The following is a 22482-nucleotide window of genomic DNA, read 5'->3' on the forward strand; positions in this document are numbered from 1 at the left end:
CTGGTAGCAGGGGATATAATAAGTACAACTTCACTGAAAGGGAAGGTGTGAAAACCTAAAAGTACCTACAACTTTAAGATTATTTATACTCTTTGACCTAATAATTCCACTCAGAAGAATTTGTTTTAAGGAAAAGTATCTGTGCAAATATTTATCAGTAGAAATCACTTCAATGTCCAAGAGTAGGGAAATAGTTACATAAATTATATGTCATTAATAATATATAGCTAGTAAAATTTTTAAAATCTAGAAAATGCTAATGTATAATTTGAATTTTCAAAAAAATGTAACTTTTTCCCTTTCCGTTGCTCATTTCCCCTTTCCTTCCCTTCCCTTCTCTTTGCTTTCCTCCCTTTATTTCCCCTTTCTTCCCTTCCTATACAGTTTAGTCCTGAAGCCATTAGATGGGACAGAGCAAGGTAGGCATCCACAAGGAGGATGGGGCTGGCATGGAGAATGGGAAGCCAGAGCCTGAGACAGGCAAATGTGGCATCCATTTAGAGGTGAGAGGGATTTAGGGTGAGGTGTGACGGGGGAAATCCAGCATGAAGAGTCAGAGCTTGAAGAGCTAGAGGAGGTGTCCACTCAGAGGGTGACTTGGTGTGGGGTCTGGAAACTGAAATGGGGAGCATCTGGTAGCCTGGCACAGAGTATCAGAGTCAGAGTGGGCAAAGGGCATCCATATGGAAGAGGGACAGTGGCAGCAACAGAAGATCCGTTACATACATGGAGATTGATCAAATAAGTAAAAATATTAAAGAAATTAATGGGAGAAGAGGGTTATAAATATGGAAATGGAGATATAAACATGGAAAGGGAGAAAAGTAATATGAGCCTTGTGAGGTTAGATTAGAATTGGTGTGAACTCATGGTTTTTAGTGTAAATATATAAATAACATACATGCAGGGCGCCTGGGTGGCTCAGTTGTTAAGCGTCTGCCTTCGGCTCAGGTCATGATCCCAGGGTCCTGGGATCGAGCCCCGCATCGGGCTCCCAACTCCGCGGGAAGCCTGCTTCTCCCTCTCTCACTCCCCCTGCTTGTGTTCCCTCTCTCACTGTGTCTCTGTCAAATAAATTTAAAAAAATATTTTTAAAAAACATACGTGTAAGTAGGGGCGCCTGGGTGGCTCAGTCGTTGGGCGTCTGCCTTCGGCTCGGGTCATGATCCCAGGGTCCTGGGATCGAGCCCCGCATCGGGCTCCCTGCTCCGTGGGAAGCCTGCTTCTCCCTCTCCCACTCCCCCTGCTTGTGTTCCTTCTCTTGCTGTGTCTCTCTGTCAAATAAATAAATAAAATCTTAAAAAATAAAGAAATAAAAATAAACAACACACAGTCAAACTTTAAAAAAAAATAAAAAAATAAAAATAAAAAACATACGTGTAAGTGTGTGTGTGTGTGTGTGTGTGTAATTGGATCTTTTTGCTATATTCCCAAGCTCTGTCCATTGACAGAGTCTTGGAGCTCTCTCACCCCAGCAACCATAAACACACTAAATACTGTTCTCCACAGAAACAACCAGGTGTCTTTGAAGAAATGACTGGTTGGGGCAAGGAAAATGTAAGATGAACTTGGACCCTCTTGTTCTTTCTCAAAGCAGGGAAGTACCTAAAGAATCTTGGGGACATGGCAAGAGTGCCCAGAAGTCAGATTTAAAGGACTTCCACTGAATAATTTGGGGACAGATTATATAACTCCTTGAATAAAACAAGAAACCATGAGTCCTTACTGATGTAAGTAGATAGGTACATTGAAAATGTGATAAGGAATGAAATACTTGCAAAGTCTCAAAGTACATCTACCACAAAATATTTATTACTTATTATTAGTTACAAGAGAAAAGCAATGGTAACTTTAGTAAAGTAAACCTGGCAAATTCTATCTTAATAAAGAGAACATCACTGGATCAAGCTGACATTGAAGGGTAACTGAAGGTGGGGGAATAACATACATCATTTCCATGTAGAATCTGAATCGAATCAGGACAAACCCACACTGAGGGACATTCTACAAAATAACTGGCTTTAGGGGCGCCTGGGTGGCTCAGACGGTTAAGCGTCTGCCTTTGGCTCAGGTCATGATCCCAGGGTCCTGGGATCAAGTCCTGCATCGGGCTCCCTGCTCCTTGGGAGCCTCCTTCTCCCTCTGCTTCTCTCTCTCTCTCTCTCTCTCCCTCTGTCTCTCATGAATGGATAAATAAAATCTTTAAAAAATAAATAAATAACTGGCTTATAACCTACCAAAAAGTCAAAGTCATGTATGAAAGAAAGCCTGAAGTACTATAGCGGACCCAAGGAGAATAAAGAGACATGACAACTAAAAGAAATACATGACTATGAATTGGATTATTTTGCTAAAAAGGACACTATTGGGACAAATGGTAGTGTTTGTGGGTTTTTTTTATTTTTTTTTAAAGATTTTATTTATTTATTTATTTATTTGACAGAGACAGAGACAGCGAGAGAGGGAACACAAGCAGCGGGAGTGGGAGAGGGAGAAGCAGGCTTCCCGCTGAGCAGGGAGCCCAATGTGGGACTCAATCCCAGGACCCTGGGATCATGACCTGAGCCGAAGGCAGACACTTAACCACTGAGCCATCCAGGCGCCCAAATGGCTACATTTGTTACCATAGAGCCTGAGCTAGGTGATAGCATAATGTTAGTATTAATGTCCTTGTGTGGATCGGTGGCACTGTGGTTACATATGCAAATATTCTTATTTGTAAGAAAGATACACTAACATATTCAGGGGTGAAGGAGCAAACGGTTTAGGAAAAAACATTCTTTGTACTGTACTTGTAACTTCTGAGTTTGGTATTACTTCAAAATATATTTATAAAGTGTAATAAATCACAACTAATGTTTTATTCCAATCATGCTTTTAAAGATATACATGTTTGTATGTATATTTTTTGAAGATTTTATTTATTTATTTATTTGAGAGAGAGAGAACAGGAGTAGGGCAGAAGGAGAGGGAGAAGCAAACTCCCCACTGAGCAGGGGGCCCCATGACCCCTGCGATCATGACCTGAGCTGAAGGCAGTGGCTTAACTGACTGAGCCACCCAGGCACCCCTTGTACGTATATTTGCGCATAAAAAATCTAGAAGTATATGCACCAAAATATTGAGTGATTAACTTTGAGTAAGTACATTTGACCATGACTCTTCTTTTGTTCTGTATTTTTCTCATTTTCTATAACGAATTATATTGCTTTTTTTCTTGATTCATTATATCACCATAAAGAAAAAGTAGAAAATACAGATAAACAACAACAAAAATAATCAATCAATTAAAATTGCCCTCTCATTGCTGAAAGTTAACCACTGATAATATTTTGACATATATCATTCCAGGATTTTTTTTTTTTTAAGATTTTATTTATTTGACAGAGAGAAACACAGTGAGAGAGGGAACACAAGCAGGGAGAGTGGGAGAGGGAGAAGCAGGCTTCCCACAGAGCAGGGAGCCTGATGCAGGGCTTGATCCCAGGACCCTGGGATCATGACCTGACGCTTAACGACTGAGCCACCCAGGTGCCCCTCTTTCCAGGATTTCTTACATGCAAATATATACATATAGTTTTTTATATTTATGTAAAGTGGAATCTTAATAAACACACTATAAATTTTTTTCACTGAACTTATCTACATTCTTCCATGTTAACAAATGTAGGTGTTTATTATCACTTTAAGGGGTTGAACAGTATTTCACTATGGGATTACCTTGCTTATTTAAATGATCCCTATTGTTGGACATTTAGGATTTTCCACTTTTTACTATTGTAAACCATGCTGCCAACTTGTTCATACAACTTTATGTACCTGCCAAATTAAGTCCTTAGGAAAAATTGTGAAAAGTGGAATTCGTGAGTCAAAGAGTATGAAAAACAGATTTTAGGAGCTTTTACTGCACATTATCAAATTGCCCTCCAGAAGTATGGATCAGTTTACATTCTTACCGCCTGGTACCCTACCTCAGGACATCACTGGAGATTATAATTATTTTTTCTTCGTAAGGAACTTACATAATCCAAATAAATAATAATCTTTAACCTTTCTGGAGACATCTTGATAAACAGATGCATGTCAAAAGTTTATAAATGTCCTGGAAGTGATAGATAATCTATGGTTTTTAATTAAGTTGGCAGGTCAATTATTTAGCCGGGGGCTGGGGGGGGTATCATCATTCTTTAGGTTCCAGGTAAAGAAAAGAAAAGAATAATTATGAATGGAGAAATGAAAAACATCATAATGAGCTATTCCACAACCAAAATCTTTCATTTCATACTATATTCATTGCTTATTGTTGTGTTAACAAATTACCACAAAACTTAACAGCTTAAAGCAGCAAAAATTTATTATGTCACATTTTCTAAGGGTCAGGAGTTTGAAAGCAAGTTAACTGGGTGGTTCTGTTTCAGGGATTCTCATGAAGTTGCCATCAAGATTTTAGCCAGGGTTGTAGTCATGGAAAGGCTTGATTGGGGCTGGAGAACCCTTTTCCAAGAAAGCTCACTCACATGGCTTTTGAGAAGGGGACTTCTCCCTGCCTGATGTTACTGGGAGGCCTCAGCTCTTCCCCACAGGAGAGGCTTAGTGTCCTCATGACATGGCAGCTAGCTTGCCACAGACCAAGTGATTCAAGAGCAAGAGCAAGGAGGAAGTCTTGCTCTTCTTGGCCTATTTCGGAAGCAGCATGCCATCACTTTGGTCACGCACTGTCACATTTGATCAACTAGAAATGAATCCTTAAGTTCAGCCCATACTTAAGGACAGGAGAATTAAGCTCACCTTTTGAAGGAAAGAGTATCAGTAAACATGTGGACATTGAGTCACCACAGTAACTAAAAACCATAAAGCTCTTCTCAAAGCCCCTGTGGAAGTCCCAGATACTGATGACAAGTGGCTGACTCGCTCCAGATCAAGAAAGTTGGAGACATGGTACAGTGGTAACACTATTGATGTAAGGGCCAGGAGATCTAGTCCATCTTTCTCTTAGGTGGTATTGACTAGTTATAAAAGGAGGACCAGGGCATATCAGCCAACGTTGGAGAATGGGCCATGCCAAAAAAATAAAAAAAGTGACTTCAATTCAATACATCTACCTTGAGCACCTGAAATGCACAAGGCATTGTTAGTTCTGCCGAAGACATTCCCCACTTGTTGATAAACAAGAACCAGAGAGGTTGCTTGCCCAAGGTCAGCTAGTGAATGTTAGAACTAAGATTTGAACATAAGCTGTGAAATTCCAGATTCTCTGTGCCCAGCTAACCATGATGTCATCCTGACATTCTAGAGTCTACTCCACCTGCCTGTCTGCCTGACATGATCTCCAGCAAAACGGGTTATTTATTCCTTCCTTAGAATGTGTATGTCCTAAAGAACCAGCTTCTGTCAGGGCTTGCCCTTTGCAAAGGTGTTAGGCTTGGTGGCCAAAAGGCAGAGCCTAAGATGGAGATTTCTGAGTTAGTAATTCATTGAGGGCGTGCTCTCAGGGGATACCTGTAAGGAAATAACAGAAGCACCATAGGGCAGAAGAAAAAGCTAAACAAGGATGTGATTTTAGCAAGTCCAGCCTCAAACCTGACCCCATGAGGAGCTCTGGAACATAACTGACATGAAATGAGGGCAAGAGGAAAACAAAAAATTAAGGCAAGAGGTCCAGGTTCTTGTTCATCTGGATCAATCAATCACTGGCTGTGGGCCACCCTGGGGGCAGGAGGTAACCTCTTAGGCATCGCCAGTGAGGAAGCCCCCCCAGGGCCCCCCACTGGAAGTGACACTCCAGAGAAGCGTGCACCTATGAATTCTTGGCAGGTAGCACTCACAGCAGGTGCGGGATGGCTGCACCTGCCTGGTAAAGGATATCTAGCTTTACCGTTGACCCTTTGATACCCTTTCATTCACTCTGGAAATAACATTCTTCTAACCCCAGTCTCCTAATGCGGTTGTTTGCTGTATGTTGGTCCTGAGCCAGACCAGCTTTCCAGAGCAGTGCCAAGTGCAGGACCTAATCACATCATCTTCCCTCTTCCTATCACAATTATTCCCTATGGGTCTCGTTTGTGGATGTGCTAAAATGGCAGATACAATAACCGGTTAACTTCTTGCTTTTTAAAAAAAGAATGTAGGGGCGCCTGGGTGGCTCAGTTGGTTAAGCGACTGCCTTTGGCTCAGGTCATGATCTCAGGGTCCTGGGATCGAGCCCCGCATCGGGCTCCCTGCTCGGCGGGAAGCCTGCTTCTCCCTCTGACCCTCCCCCTGCTTGTGTTCCCTCTCTCGCTGTCTCTCTCTCTCTGTCAATTAAATAAATAAATAAAATCTTTAAAAAGAAAGAAAGAAAGAAAGAAAGAATACCCAGGAACTAGCACACTGCCAAACCCTTGTAAAAGCATTCACAGAAGAACTGTTTTCTTTTTGCTTTTCTTGTTGTCATCTTATAAAGGTACTGAAAATCCCACTCATTCTTTGAAGCTAAAAATCTTATATCCTTGCATTTGGGAATGCACAATAAGTTTATAAAGATATAATTCCAAACACTAGTCTCATGTCAGTGATGGAGAGCTGACACTTTTCGGACAGTGGGGCATCCCAGTGCCTCCTGAAGTCCTACTTTGCCCCAGCATAAGCACCTGAGTTTCCCTCATCATGCCTTCTGCTTAGCCTTAATACCACATTTGCCTCTTCTCTCTTATTCTCCCCCTAAATCCATTGTTTACTTGGTCTCTGAATCATAATTCTGTTAGGAGTTAGTTGGACAGTTAGGTGGTCAGAGCCAGGGTCCCCAAAAAGAAAATATGGATTCAGGACGGCTAAAACAAAACAGCACTGACATCGTTTTGCAGCTTAGACAGGACCCCACTGACATTCTGCTTTGCAGTCTTTGCAGAAATGACTTCTGCAAAATGTCCTAAAATAAGACAATTAATCACAAAAGCATTTGTCAATGTCACGGGCAAGGGGCAGTTAAGACATAAGCCCCCAGATCAGCAAAAAAGGACCATCAGGGGGCACCTGGGTGGCTCAGTGGGTTAAGCCACTGACTTCGGCTCAGGTCATGATCCTGGGGTCCCTGGATCGAGTCCCGCATCGGGCTCCCTGCTCGGCAGGGAGTCTGCTTCTTCCTCTGACCCTCCTCCCATCTCATGTGCTTTCTCTCTCTCTCATTCTCTCTCTCTCAAATAAATAAATAAAAATCTTTAAAAAAAAAAAAAAGGACCATCAGCACGCGGACATTAACCTCATAGGTAGACAGATACGTGCCCAAAGCCCTGACTGGCACCACTCAGCACACCCTGATTGCTTAAGAACGTTCTGCAAAAGAGCTCATAAAATCCCCTAAACTTAGAAACTCCGGGGGCAACACTCTAGGGCCCCCCTCCCTCTCTGGGAGCTTTATACTCTTGCTCAATAAACTTTGCTTTGCTGCCCACCACTCTTTGTCTGGTCTGCTTCTTCATTCTTCAGAGCAGCATGACCAAGAACTGCAGGCACTAAGGGGACACAAATCCTGTTAATAAAGAGCCAGCCCAGTTGCTCCCAGAAGTGGTATCTCTGTGATTTGAGTCACTTTCTGGCAACTAACTGAAGCTCAGTCTGCACACGTGAAGAGGAAATGGCAGGCCCATAGGTGGGGTACAGGGTACAGAGGCAAGAATATCAACAAAGAACATGCTAAAGCAAAGGATTGCTGACCATAGCAACAACTCTGTCCCTTGTGATGCGGGAGCAGAAGGCAAGCTGAGGACCAAGCACAAGCTGACACCCTGCAAACCACCCCCCCAATTCCTGGGTGGGACCTGTGTGACATTCCTCCAGGAAGCCCCTAACTGTCTTCATGTTACTGCCTTGCTAGAGGGAAAAACAACCTTAACTTGACAATGGCAAGACCTCCAATATCCTCTGAGTCTTCTTTAACATGTGAAAATCCTTTTGAAACCTCCCGTTTCCTTACCTTCCCCAACTCCCAAGTATATAATCATCCATTCCTCACACCCCCGGGGCTGCAGCTCTTTCTACCCACGGGGCCTGTCCCCATGCTTTCATAAACCACCATTTTGCACCAAAGATGTATCAAGAATTCTTTCTTGGTCGTCGGCTCCAGACCTCACCCGACCAAACCTCACCTATATTCCAAAACTACATCACCTTGGACTCCCTTTTCATCCCACCAGGAATGAGTCTCTGTCAGACAATATCACTTTGCCACCTTGGAAAGGAGAAGGGACGAAAAGGGCCAGCCCAGTCTACTCTGCCTAGCACAAGTGAGCCCCTGAGGGAGCTGAGGAAGAGAGTCCATATCCGAAGCCCAACAAGGACATGATACAAAAGACATTACCCTGAATTTGGCTACAAGCAAATCCCTTAGGGTATGTGTGGCCCTGGTCAAAATCTGTGGGGAGAAGTGGGGACCCTATGTAGATCAGCAATTTTCTTTTCTTTTTTTTTTTTTTAAGATTTTATTTATTTATTTGAGAAAGAGAGCACGAAAGGGAAGAGGGTCAGAGGGAGAAGCAGACTCCCTGCTGAGCAGGGAGGCCGATGTGGGACTCGATCCCGGGACTCCAGGATCATGACCTGAGCCGAAGGCAGTTGCTCAACCGACTGAGCCACCCAGGCGCCCCAGCAATTTTATTTTCAAACATATCATAAAATTCATGGGCCCAACTGAAGTATAGTGATTTATTGCTGAAGATTTAGAATTATGAGTAAAGATATATATCTGTTTATTGTCCAATTGATAAGGGAGCAGAAGGCAAGCTGAGGACAAAGCATGAGCTGACAACCTGCAACATCCCATGGGATATGAGTGACATTCCTCCAGGAAACTTCCAACTATCTTAATATTAATGCCTTGGTAAGGGAAAAACAACCTTGGCTTGATAATAGCAAGGCTTCCAGTATCCTAAGGATCTTCTTTAGTATATGAAAGTCCTTTTGGACACCTCCCTTTTTCCTTACCCCCAACTCCCATGTATATAACCAGCCACTCCTCACAACCCTGGGGCAGCAACTCTTTCTGCCCACGGGTCCTGTCCTCTGTGCTTTAATAAAAATCACCTTTTTTAGGAGCGCCTGGGTGGCTCAGTGAGTTAAACGTCTGCCTTCAGCTCAAGTAATGATCTCACGGTCCTGGGATCCAGCCCTGGGTGGCTGGGGCTTCCCACTCAGCATGGAGTCTGCTTCTCCCTCTCCCTCTGCCTCCTCCCCCTGCTCATGCTCTGTCTCTGTCTCTCTCTCTCAAATAAATAAATAAAATCTTTTTAAAAATCACCTTTTTTACACCAAAGAAATCTCAATTCTTTCTTGGCCGTCAGCTCTGGACCTCACCAACATCCCCAAACTACATCACAATTGGTGCACAGGCAGATTCTTTGTGGTATCTGTGCACCATCTTGATGTGTTTTTTGGGATGTTGGTGGGGTCCAGAGCCGACGGCCAAGAAAGAATTCTTGAGATGTCTTTGGTGCAAAATGGTGGTTTATAAAAGCACGGGGAGAGGACCCGTGAGCAGAAAGAGCTGCGGCCCCAAGGTTGGGAGGGGTGGCTGCTTCTATACTTTGGGGTTGGGGGAAGTAAAGGTAAGGGAGGTTTCAGGTCTTCAAACGGTAAAGAAGACACACAGGATGCTGGAGGCCTTACTATTGTCAAACTAAGATTGTTTTTCCCTCAGGCAAGGCGTTAACATTAAGAAAGTTGGGAGCTTCCTGGAGGAACATTATACTCCCGTCTCAAGTATTTGTCAGTGGACTGCAGGTTACAAGGACATCTAATTTTACCTACATTTCCTTCTGCCTTTGTTTCCCACATCAATCTCATCTCGCTAGAGCTAGGAACCATTTCTTTGTGTTCTTTATTGCCAAACGTACCATTCTTAGATAATTTTACCTCTCTCACCACAAGAAAGGAAGTACAATGTCATGACTCTTCAAAATCTCTCTGAATTTAGGGGCACCTGGGTGGCTCAGCCATTAAGCGTCTGCCTTCAGCTCAGGTCATGATCCCAGGGTCCCAGGATCAAGGCCTGTGTTGGGCTCCCTGCTCAGTGGGAAGCCTGCTTCTCCCTCCCCTACTCCCCCTGCTTGTGCTCTTGCTCTTGCTATTTCTCTCTCTGTCAAATAAATAAATAAAATCTTCAAAAAAAAAAAAATCTGCCGAATTGAAACAATGTAGATCTCCCTGCCTCTGCAGTTTCCTAGCCTTGTTTATTTAGTATAAGCAACAGAAATGTATTTCTCGGGCGCCTGGGTGGCTCAGTTGGTTAAGCGACTGCCTTCGGCTCAGGTCATGGTCCTGGAGTCCCGGGATCGAGTCCCACATCGGGCTCTCTGCTCAGCAGGGAGTCTGCTTCTCCCTCTGACCCTCTTCCCTCTCGTGCTCTCTATCTCTCATTCTCTCTCTCTCAAATAAATAAATAAAATCTTTAAAAAAATATATTAAAAAAAAAGAAATGTATTTCTCATAGTTCTGGAGGCTAGAAGTCCAAGCTCAGGGCGCCAGCATGCTCAGGTAGGGCCTTCTTCTGGGTTGCAGATTTCTCCTAGCATCCTCATGAAAAGGGAAAGGATGGGACTTTAGGGAGGGAAAGAATAGGAGGCCCCTGACTAGGCTCTGAGGGTATTTCAGGTATGCAGATGCTGAGACAGAACAAAGATATCAGGAAAATTTAGACCACCCTATCCCAATTACCAGGGTTAAAATGTTTTTCTAATAATTGCACTGCAACCACAGAAAATAAAAATAACCACAAAAACTAATTAGACCTCGGGGCGCCTGGGTGGCTCAGTCGTTAAGCGTCTGCCTTCGGCTCGGGTCATGATCCCAGGGTCCTGGGATCGAGCCCCGCGTCGGGCTCCCTGCTCCGCGGGAGGCCTGCTTCTCCCTCTTCCACTCCCCCTGCTTGTGTTCCCTCTCTCGCTGTGTCTCTCTCTGTTAAATAAATAAATAAAATCTTAAAAAAAAAAAAACTAATTAGACCTCAAAAGAAAAGTTCACTATAAAGATTAACCAGAGCTAGCAATACATACCTATAGATCACAGATGTCACAGCAATGTACAAGCGTCATGTCTAGTTAGAGGCCACTGACCTAATCACCAGCAAGTTTCCTGGTAAAGTCCTAATATAAGGTCAGAGATGGAGACACCTGGGTGGCTCAGTCAGTTAAGCGTCTGCCTTCGCCTCAGATCATGATCTCAGGGTCCTGGGATCGAGTCCCACATCGGGCTCCCTGCTCAGTGGGAAGCCTGCTTCTCCCTCTCCCTCTGCCCCTGTTTGTGTTCCCTCTCTCGCTGTGTCTCTCTCTGTCAAATAAATAAAATCTTAAAAAAAAATTAATATATGTTTCAAAGTATGCTTAAGAGCAAAAAAAAAAAAAGAGCAGGGACATCTGGGTGGCTCAGTCAGTTAAGCATCTGGGCGTCTGCCTTTAGCTCAGGGCATGATCTCAGGGTCCTGGGATGGAGCCCCGCATCGGGCTCCCTGCTCAGACCCGACAACTTCCCCTTGTTGGAAAGAGTACCCTTGAAAACAAAAAGCACGGCAGGGCCTAATAAAAATCATCAGTAATCTAAAGCAGCAAGGGCTCTTAAAAGAATGCAACAGCCCATGTAACACCCCAATTTGGGGGCGGTAACAAAAAACTAATGGAGAATGAAGATTGGTTCAGGACCTTCCCACTACTAATGAGGCTGTGGTCCTGCTTCATCCCATGGTTCCTAACCCTTACACCCTCCTTGCTCAAATCCCCACTGATGCCAGTTGGCTCACGATCTTAGACTTAAAGGAAGCCTTCTTTTGTATTCCACTCTACCCAGACTCTCCGTTCCTGTTTGCATCTGAAGACCCTACTAACCCAGCTATTCAATTGACACGGACAGTCTTGCCCCAGGGGTTCCGAGACAGTCATCATTTGGACAAGCCCTGTCTCTGGATCTCACAGACTTCTCTGTGGGGAACTATGTCCTATTACAATATGTGGATGATCTTCTATTATGTGCCCTCTCTGGGCAAAGCATTCAAACCAGCACCCAAAAACTTCTCAAATTCCTTGGTACAAGAGGATATAAAGTTTCTCAGCCCAAGGCAGAGTTATGCGAGACATCTGTCAAGTATCTGGGCTTGGTCCTCTCAGAGGTGACAAAGAGACTGGGAAAAGATAGGGTTTAGCCTGTTGCCTCCTACCCTCTCCCTAAAACCCTAAAACAATTAAGGGGTTTGGAGGCATAACTGGGTACTATCGCTTGTGGATACCAGGGGATGGAGAAATAGCACATCCTCTTTATCAATTAATCAAGGGCATCCAGACAGCCTGTACTCATCTATGAATGTGGAACCCAGAATCAGAAAAAGCTTTTAAACACCTCAGGGCCTTGCTCAGTGTCCCAGCTTTAAGTCTTCTCACCAGGAGGGCTTACAACTTGTATTTGACTGAAAGAAAGGGAATGGCCTTGGACGTCCTAACCCAGGCCCCAGGACCAACTTAACAGCCAGTGGGAGATTTAAGCAAAAAAACTTGACTTGGTGGCCTATGGCTGGCCGGCAAGACCACTGTACTCTTGATCCCAAGCCTATGGAACTAACTCCGGGACAAGATCTTACTGTATACACCCCCATAATATTCAAGGTCTCCTATCAACTGATGGCAGTCACTGGCCCACAGACAGCCACCTCCTACGGTACCAGGCACTATTGCTGGAGCATCCGGTCATGCAAATAAAAACTTGCTCCGATTTAAATCCTGCACCTTCCTTTGGGGAGTATGCTGCTTCTAAAACAACAACACAGGTCAGGTGACCTCTCATTTCTCAGGTATTCCTCAGATAATCTGGTGGCCCAAATAGAGGGGCTCTCCTCTTGGTGGGTGTCCCCCTGGAACACAGTTGTTACAATGGCCCTCGCCATTAATGGCCCCGCTATTAGTCATCTTCCTCCTGCTCCTTTTCAGACCTTGTATTCTTAATGCCCTTATCTGATTTGTCTCTTCTCATTTAAGAGTCCATCAGGCTACAGATGGTCCTGCCTGTGCAGCCACAACTGGAGACAGCCCCTGCCGACTTCTACCGGGGAACCTTAGACAGACTTCCGGGGATGAAACCCTGACTGCGTTCTTCAACAGAGCCCCCCACCAGCAGAAAGCACTTAGGTCGGTCATCTCCCCCTTTCCCTAATGGGTAGTTTGGGTCACTTCTTCAGAGCGGGGAATGTTAGGAGTTAGTTGGACAGTTAGGTGGTCAGGACCAGGGTCTCCAACAAGAAAACATGGAGTCAGGGCAGCTAAAATAAAACACCACTAACATCCTGTTGTGCAGCTTAGACAGGACCCCACTGACATTCTGCTTTGTAGCCTTTGCAGAAATGAATTCTGCAAAATGTCCTAAAATAAGACAATTAACCACAAAAGCATTTGTCAATGATGAGGGAAGAGAAGGCAAGCTGAGGACAAAGCAGAAGCTGACACCCCATAACCCCCCCAACCATGGGCTATATGTGACATTCCTCAGGCACTCCTGGCTGCCCTAAAGGAAAAACAAATGGTTAACTTGTAGAGACCACAATCCACAATCTTTACAACCTGCGGCCCATCGACGGTATTTGAAGTGGGCAGAGTGTAATGTTCCTCCAGGAAGTTCCCAACTATCTTAATATTAATGTCTTACTAGAGGGGTAGACAACCTTAACATGACAATGGCAAGGCCTCCGGTATCCTGTGAGTCTTCTTTAGCATATGAAAGTTCTTTCACCCTTCCTTTTCCTTACCTTTCCCAACCCCATAGTATAAATCAGCCACCCCTCACAACCCCGGGGCAGCAGCTATTTCTGCCCACAGGTCCTGTCCCCGTGCTTTTATAAACCACCATTTTGCACCAAAGACGTCTCAAGAATTCTTTCTTAGTCGTCGGATCCGGACTCTACCCCACTGAACCTCACCTATATTCTAAAACCCCATCATCAATATCACAGGCAAGGGGCAATTAAGACCTAAGCTCCCCCCCCCAAAAAAAGACCTAAGCCCCCAGATCAGCAAATAAGGACCATCAGCACGTGGACGTTAACCTAGTAGGTAGACAGAGACGTGCCCAAAGCTCTGATTGCTGAAGATAGTTCCGCAAAAGAGCTCATAAAAACCCCTAAACTTAGAAACTCTGGGTGCAACCCTCTAGGGCCCCCCCTTCTCTCTGGGAGCTTTGTACTATGGCTCAATAAACTTTGCTTTGCTGCCCACTCTGTCTGGTCTGCCTCTTTATTCTTTGAAGTGGCGTGACCAAGAACTGTGGGCACTAAAGGGAGAAAATCCTGCAACACTTCCAGGGCGGTGTCAAATCCTTTTACGGGTGGTTTCCTCTTTGCGTGGGGGGTGGGGGTGGGGGGAGGGGGCCTTGGCCCTGCCTGTCTTTCTTCCAACAACTTCGTTACTAGTATGTATGTGCTTATCACAAAGGCAAAGAATCCAGAATCCAGGCCCTAAACTCTAGTTAGAGCTGAATGTCACCCTTTGGGGTCCAGGAGAGTAAACTGAATGGTGCCAGAAATCAGGAAGCAGCAAATGGGGGAAAGGGCAGGAATATTCCATTTGAATGACAGATCAACCGTTTATAAATTGGGTGATCTTGGTCAAGATAAACTTGGCGTCTCCGAGTCTGTTACTTCTCCTCTGTAAAATGGAGCCAATCTACTCTGCTGTTACCTCTTTACAGGAATTATGCAAAACCGAGTATGTGACAGCATCTAGCAGAGCGCCTGCATACAATGATGATTTCCCTCATGCTTCTCCGGAAGAGCACATGAACCCTCTGAAATGTGACTCAGGCTGCACACGATTTGGCAGGAGTCAGAAAATTTGCTCCTCTTGAATAATTCTATGTTTTATACAATTTTTATAACTTCTGAGAAGGTTCTAATCAACAAGCAGGTAAACTTTGATCAACAAATGTGCCAATGGGGACGCCTGGGTGGCTCAGTCGGTTGAGCATCTGCTTTTGGCTCAGGTCATCATCCCAGGGTCCTGGGATCAAGTCCCTCATCGGGCTCCTTGCTCATCGAGGAGCTTGCTTCTCCCTCTGCCTGCCGCTCCCCCCACCCCTTGTGCTCACTCGCTTTCTTGCTCTGACAAATAAATAAATAAAATCTTTAAAAAAAAAAAATAAATGTGCCAGTGAAGAATATAGAAGAAACTTGTATTTGCTTCTACAAAGATGCTTATGACTTCATTGGGCCATTATTGTATACTCAAATTAATTAAGGGCTGATTAAATTATGTATTTAAGTCCACAATCCTTTACCTAAAACTCTTGGGGCCAATGCATTTTGGAAACTTAGAATTTTTCAGATTTTCAAAAGCAATAATGTGTAAGTGTGTGTGTTCGTACATGTGTGCTATTACTCAAACACCCCTAGAGGAGTCTATCTGAGGCAATGTTCATAAACAAACACTGATATTTCCTCAGTGAAATGTGTAATGAAATGAAGCATAAAGATAATAAATAAGCTTGCGTCATTAATTCAGTCAGATTTTGGATCTAAAGGAGTTTTGGAGCCACTTTAAAGAAACCCTTTCAGTTTTCAGAGCTTTGGGGATTTAGGAACAGTAGGTAAGGGACTGAGGACCTGTTACAGGGGCCAACGCGTATGACTGAAAGTGTAAGGATGGAGCTACACTGGAGCTGAAGGAGTTGGTGATAATTTTGTGAATGAGCCAGCATTTGAGTTAATGAGTTAATTTTCTGTCCCTGGTGGGTGGGGTGTGCCTTGTCACCTTGTTCTGTGGGTCACAGAAGCTGCGCTTTCCTGCTTGAACCACTGGGACCCCAAAGAGCGTTTTGTGAGCTGCTTTCCTAAGACAGTCTCCACAGTAAAAGGCCTGACCACCTAGAGCATCCCAAGTGGAGACTAGAGGAGGAGAGGCCAGTGCGGGAATGCTGAAGGGGAGAAGCGGGCCATCTGAAAACGAGAGCGTACAGGCTTTAATTCCTAGCTAATCCCATCTCTTAATATTTCGAGCCAGACAATGTGGATCCTTTGGCTTTTGGTTAAGATGAAGTCCGTCTTGCAACCCTTTCACATTCCATCCGTAATCCTAAATGCCTTTGGTTTACCCTCTGGACAAATTCCCAACATGGCTGATTTTCTCTGACATCCACTCTTATTTCCTCTCCTCCCACCTCATTTCTCATTTTCTCCCTGGTCTGAGATAATCTTTTGTCTGTTTCCCCTGAAAGGGATTCTGCGTCAGGAAGAGTAGGAATCTGCCCGGCCTTGGCCTTGGCCTTGCCCACACTTCCTGACCTTCTCCCCACCCCCTCCCACCTCTAAAGGTCAGGGCGGCCTGCAGATGCAAATTCGCTTCCTGCCCAGCAACACTGCTCCTAAAAGGTTATTACTGCCAGAAGAGGAGAGTGAGAGGTCTAAAGGGAAATGTTGAACCAGGGGAGTCTGAGATGACAGAGAGGCAACACATTTAGTGGTTGCCTGCTTGGGAGAACAGGAAGGATAAAAGAAATTGGGGAATAAATGAAGAAAGAAAAGGAAGGTTAAAGCCAGATCAGAGTAAGCCAAATCTTTTTTTTTCCTTCTTCTCTCCAGTCTCCCATTTATGTATGTCCCTGACTCTGGAGTGTGTTACTGTCTCGTAGAATGAAGCAGAGGAGCCCTCTAGGGTGAGGGAATCTCAAAATTAAGTCACCCGGCAATTTTCTCAGATTCCCTTCTGCGCCCATGCACATCTAACTACACTGTTTCTTGATAGAAATTAATTCAGAGGAAATGGGCTGATGGCAGCCACTTCCATCCTCTGTTTATTCCACCCCATAGTTTTCCTGCTCCACAAATAGATCCAATCCCTTCTCTGCTGAAATTATTCTTTCACCAACGTTCTTCTGCAGAGCAAAAAGGGGAAGAGATGATGACTGAAAATAAGACTCCCTTGATCCCATCCATTCTGCATCATTGAACACCCAACGTGAGCACTAGTCGGCTTTCTGGACATAATTTGGAAAAAAGGCTCCCTTTCTCCGCCCTCCCTCCAACTCCCTATGCCAGACTTTTTAGACTATAGGACCAACATCTTCTTACCTGGCATAGTATAAATCATCAGTGTTGGCTGAATAAATTTCTTTTTTCTTTTAAAGATTTATTCATTTATTTGAGAGAGTGTGTGCTTGCAAGCAGGGGTGGGGGCAGAGGGAGAGAAAAGACTCCCCCCTGAGGGCAGAGCTGGGAGGAGATCCTCGATCCCACTACCCTGAGATCACAACCCAAGCTGAAATCTAGAGTCTGACACCTAAGTGGCTGAATGAATTTCTAAAGGGATTCGGAGAAAGGAGAGGGAGAGCCCAAAAAGAAGAGGAAAAGGAAAACAGAGAAGGGCGGGCGTCAGCTGGGGGAGGGGGAATGCAAAAGAAAAGAAAACAAAGAGATGGAAAAAGAAGCAAAACAAAGAGGCAGGTAGCAAAAGTTGGGAGGAGAGAGAAAAGGGTTGAGGAGGGTCAAACAAAAGAGTGCTGTCCTTGCCGCATCACATGTTCTAGCTTAGTCTGCACCACCACAGCACCTTCCCAGCAGAGCCCTCAGACTAGTCCTCTCTTTTGAGGGACTCAAGAAAAGAAACCTGATCCACATGGTTCAGCAGGTGCAGTCATGGCTAGAGTCACTCATTTGCATCTGCAGCACAGAGGGGCCATGTGGAAAGCCCCAGAGGCTCCTGTGATGGCCCTAGAGGCTCATGAAGAGCAGTAAAGGACATGGGTCTAGGATGCATTAACCTCTTACAGTCCACACCCAAAGGCCAAGAGACCGGGGAACAAGCTGATGACCAAAGTCACCACAGAGACTAGGGCAGTTCTTCATTTATCTCTCTCCAGGGCAGGAGAGACGGAAGACCCAGGGACACTACAGAGCATTACCCTATTCTGCCACCTCAAATCCCAGGAACGAAATGCAAGTTGGGTGAAACCCAGGGCAAAGAAGAACTGTGTTCCCAGGGGAGAATGATCCAGAGTAGGCCAGCCTCTCTTCCCAGAACCTTTCTGTGCCAAACACCCAGGATGAGGAAAACAGTATGAGAAAGAAGAAGTAGGAAGGAAGGGAAAGAGGAGAAAGATGAAGAGGAAGAAGAAGATAAGTCGTTTCATTGTCCAGACATTATCTGGACCTTCATGTCATTACAAGATATAATGATATACTTTTCAAAAATGAAAGTGAGGTAATTGCAGTGAGGAGTGACCTGGCCTGGTTTGGACAGCCTGCAGAGTGTCAAATCGAAAGGCCGGGAGCTTCTGTGGCATTTGCCCCCCTTGAGCTCACAGGCAACCACGGGACTGTTACAGACAGCTTTGACCGTATCCAGATCCTCGTGGATGAATGTGTACTGGTTTATGCACGTGCGGTTGTGCTCCTTCAGCTTCTGTACCATCAGGCTGTTGCATTCCCTGGCCATCAGGTCAGACCTAAGGTAGTCTTTGTGGCTCTGAAGGAGAGGCTCAGCTCTGAGCATCTTGCTTCCCTGAACTTCGTCTTCCCCGAGGACGGTGTCTTCGGCCCAGCCTGGTTGCACCACTCCTTTGTTGCTAAGCAGCAAGGTTTCTGTAGTTCGGCTGCCCTCTCCTTTCGTGGCCTTGGTCTTGTCCTCTGAGTCACTGGACCACAGCTCACTCAGGGACTGCTCACTCTCCTCCAGGACTGCTGCAGCCATCTGAAGCCCCAGCCCCAGGCCCAGCCCCAGGCCCAGTAGGAGCAGCAACATCATAAAGAAGATCTGCACCAGAGTCAGCTTCATTTTTCCTGGAGGGCCAAAGGGAAACAGAAGGACGGACTTTGAGATGAAACTAGGCTCCAGGAGGGACCCTAGACTCCCTAAATACTGACACCATAGTCTTTGGGGTCTCCTCTCCCTTCTCCGCATTACCCCCTCCCCTCAAGGCAGAGATTCTTTCTTGTTCTTTTCCCATTTCTCTGGTCCCTCCCCACAACATTCCTGTTGCTGTATAATAACGTATGATCTTGCACGACAGGAAGATGACCAGGAGAAGCAGTTCTGAAATTGGTTCGCATACGGGGAATCAGTAGGGAAAGGTGACATCAAATGGCTCCTACACAAAAATTAGTTCCAAATAACCCAAGAGAATGGTTGAAAAGACAAGCAAGTACAGTGGCATACTTTCCTTGAGAGAAATTCTTATAGAAAGCCTTATTCTCGGTAAAGGACTAGAATTGCCATAGGACACCATCTCTCTATTTTTATCCCAAGTTAATTTTTCCTCATTCCAGTGTCTATTACTGTCCTTGCTACCCGTCCTTCCCCTCAAAAGATAAAAAGGAATAGAAAAAGCACTTTGGTCCATTCTTACTCCTAAGCTGAGGCTACATTGTAGGGACAGGTGGTGCTTTGAGGGGGGGGAGGCGATGCCCAATTTCACATCTCAGGCCCCTATTAAAACTACATCATGTCATGCCAGAACCTTCTACTACTAAAGATCTCTTAGCACTTGGGTATTTCCTGATGATTAGTCTTGTACTCTCAGGGAAGAAATGGCATAAGAATGAAACCAAAAAAAAAAAGAAAAAAGCCCCCAAAACTGACCTGCTGGGGTTCCCCTGCTAATAAAGATCCCAATGAGTGCTGAGAGGAAAAACATGTGTCTTTGTCCTGTGAGGCCAGTTTCATCCCCCTATCAAAGAGAGAACTTCCCTATCAGAAAAAAAAAAAAAATTTGCTGTAAAGAACATTGAGACAGGGGCGCCTGGGTGGCTCAGTCGCTAAGCGTCTGCCTTCGGCTCAGGTCATGGTTCCAGGGTCCTGGGATCAAGCCCCGCATCGGGCTCCCTGCTCCGCGGGAGGCCTGCTCCTCCCTCTCCCGCTCCCCCTGCTTGTGTTCCCTCTCTGGCTGTGTCTGTCTTTGTCAAATAAATAAATAAAATTTAAAACAAAACAAAACAAAACATTGAGACAATTGGTAAAATTAGGATAGTCTGTGGAGTAGATAGGAGGATTATATCAATGTTTGATATACTGAATTTTTAAATTATACTGTGATTATTTAAGAGAATATCTTCATTCTTAAAAAAATGAACCCTGAAATACTAAGGAACAAAGGGCATGCTGTGGGCAACCTACCCTCAAATGGTTCAAAATATAGATTATATGTATGTGTATACATGTGTTTACAGAGACAGAAAATGATTTTTTTAATGTGGGGGGAAAATTTTTTTTAATTATGTATCTGGATAGAGGGTATTCAGGAGTTCTTTGTAGTATTGTAACTTTTCTTTAAAGTTTAAAATATTTCAATATTTAAAAAATTTTTCTAAAGAGAAAGAACTTCCCATATTGTTCCCAGGGGCACTCAACACTACTGGGACTTACCTCCACACCTAAGTAGCTTCAGAGACTTTTGTGTTCTCTTGTTCCCCAAGCTCTTCCCTCCCAGGGTTTCCTTCTTTCTTAAAAGTGCCCTGGATGCTGGTCTGTAGAAAAATGGCTAGCTCCTGCTGGTCCATGTGCTTTTAAATCCAGACTTAATTCCTAAGCCCACCCTCCTTCCATTCCTCCCACCAGCACTGAATAAACACTCACTCAATTCTCTTTGCTCCCACAAACACTTTGAAGTAAGGCTACTTGGACATTGAGACAGACCCAGACATCCAAGGCAGGAAATGACTCCAGCCTGGGAAACTGCAGACGGTTCCATCTTGCCAATTGTCTCACTCCTGGGTTACGCCCACCGTCCTGAGCTTTATCGCAGCCTGATCTTGCCAGGAAGCTCAAATCAAGTCATTGTTTAATATTCTCCACATGTACATCCTTTAACCTTTCCCTGTCGTTTCTAGCACGTCAAGATCTTTAGCCTTTATTTGGTTATCTTATAACCATTTAATAACCATATTCCAACATGGTTATTTTGCTTTTTACATTTTAGACTTGGATCATGACTTAATTTGAACACTGGAATATTTGAGGCAATCATAAATTTGCACAAACCTTAACCTATGAAGCCTAGCCCTGCCCTCCACTCCCTTCTTCCCTCTTTCCAACCCAACCAATAAGCACATTCCCATCAGAACATCCAGATTTTGCAAACCTGATAATCTAGCCCTAGATAAGACCATATCCAAAGCAGCACCATCACTATCGGTCCCTGTAGTCTGGGTGAGCAAATCCAGGAGGGTAACAATGTTGATTCTATTCACTTCTTTAGCTAAAAGTGACAGCATGAGAGATTTTTTAAAGCACTGTGGAGTTTATTAAGGCACTATAAAAACTCTTTCTGGTTATAAACAAGGCTCTTTAGGAGGATGTTTTGCTTTGTCATTCAGGCAGGAGTTTTCAAATGGTGGTCTGGGAGCTGCCTCTGTGATTGGCAGGGTCCACCTGGCTGACCTTTTGCAGTGCTGATGTTGATAATTTACAGCAATTATAATAACGACAACTAACCAATACTGAGCATTTACTTTACACTAGGCATTTATTACATTTCACTGTCTATTTGCCTGTGCTATCCCTCTTTGGTGTCCATTCTGCCCATTCGTTCTGGTGAGGTCTAATGGCAACATGAAGAGGGCATAAAGAATACTCTGCTAAGCCACCCCCACCCCTCATGCTCACTCTCTCTCCCACTCTCTCTCTTTCTCCCAAATAAATAAATAAAATCTTTATAAAAAATGGGGTGGCTCAGGGCACCTGGGTGGCTCAGTTGGTTAAGCGACTGCCTTCGGCTCAGGTCATGATCCTGGAGTCCCGGGATCGAGTCCTGCATCGGGCTCCCTGCTCAGCAGGGAGTCTGCTTCTCCCTCTGACCCTCCCCCTTCTCATGCTCTCTCTCTCTCATTCTCTCTCTCAAATAAATAAATAAAATCTTTAAAAAAAAATGGGGTGGCTCAGATGGTTGGGTGTCTGCCTTCAGCTCAGGTCACGATCCCGGAGTCCCTGCTCACCGGGACCCTGCTTCTCCCTCTCACTCTGCCCCTCCCACCCCCACTGGTGCGTGCACTCTCACTCTCTCTCTCAAATAAATAAAATCTTTTAAAAATAAATGAAAACTAAATAAAATCAAATATGGACTTAAAAAATATGGACTTCCACTTGTAGTCAGGATGGAGGAACAGTGATTGGGTTTTGCCTAAAACTCCTGGAAAAATGAACAAATTATATGAAACAATAGATTTTCAACACATTGGACAAAGGCAATGAAGTCCAGCGATCACTGAAAGAGGGGAAACAAGTGGGATGAGCCTACTCGCCCAGCTTACTCCCTGGGGACAGTTTCTAGGCCAGGTGGCACAGAGACGGGGATGCAGGCAGAGTCTTTCAGTCTCCCTGAGATGAGGCGATGGAACTGCGAGTCCAAGGAGGACCAGACAACTAGAGTTCATGGGGCAGAATACCAGGGAGGACAGGATTGCAGAGAAAGAAGTCCAGGGACCTGCAGTGGAAAGACACAGCTACACATCTATTAGAATAGCTATAATGACAAAAAAAATAGTGATAATACAAA

General features: G+C 44.7%; 1 protein-coding gene across 1 annotated transcript; it reads right to left on the bottom strand.

The window, feature by feature from the left end:
• Window positions 1-18119: 18119 nt before the first annotated feature.
• RNASE10 (ribonuclease A family member 10 (inactive)) lies at window positions 18120-21490 on the bottom strand. Its single transcript, XM_028119416.2, has 4 exons — window positions 21468-21490; window positions 20355-20455; window positions 18897-18899; window positions 18120-18772 (listed from the first exon to the last, which is right to left on the bottom strand). The coding sequence occupies exon 4, from the start codon at window positions 18765-18767 to the stop codon at window positions 18120-18122; it is 648 nt and encodes a 215-aa protein (XP_027975217.1). The 5' UTR covers window positions 18768-18772; window positions 18897-18899; window positions 20355-20455; window positions 21468-21490.
• Between the last annotated feature and the right edge of the window lie 992 nt (window positions 21491-22482).

The sequence above is a fragment of the Eumetopias jubatus genome, unplaced genomic scaffold (genome assembly GCF_037043125.1).
Source record: "Eumetopias jubatus isolate StellerSeaLion01/CBP00866 unplaced genomic scaffold, mEumJub1_p1.0 scaffold_7, whole genome shotgun sequence".
NCBI classification, from domain to species: domain Eukaryota; kingdom Metazoa; phylum Chordata; class Mammalia; order Carnivora; family Otariidae; genus Eumetopias; species Eumetopias jubatus.

Bases quoted from the DNA above. Each gene is read 5' to 3' on its own strand.
- RNASE10 (XM_028119416.2), bottom strand. From the start codon at position 18,767: ATGAAGCTGACTCTGGTGCAGATCTTCTTTATGATGTTGCTGCTCCTA.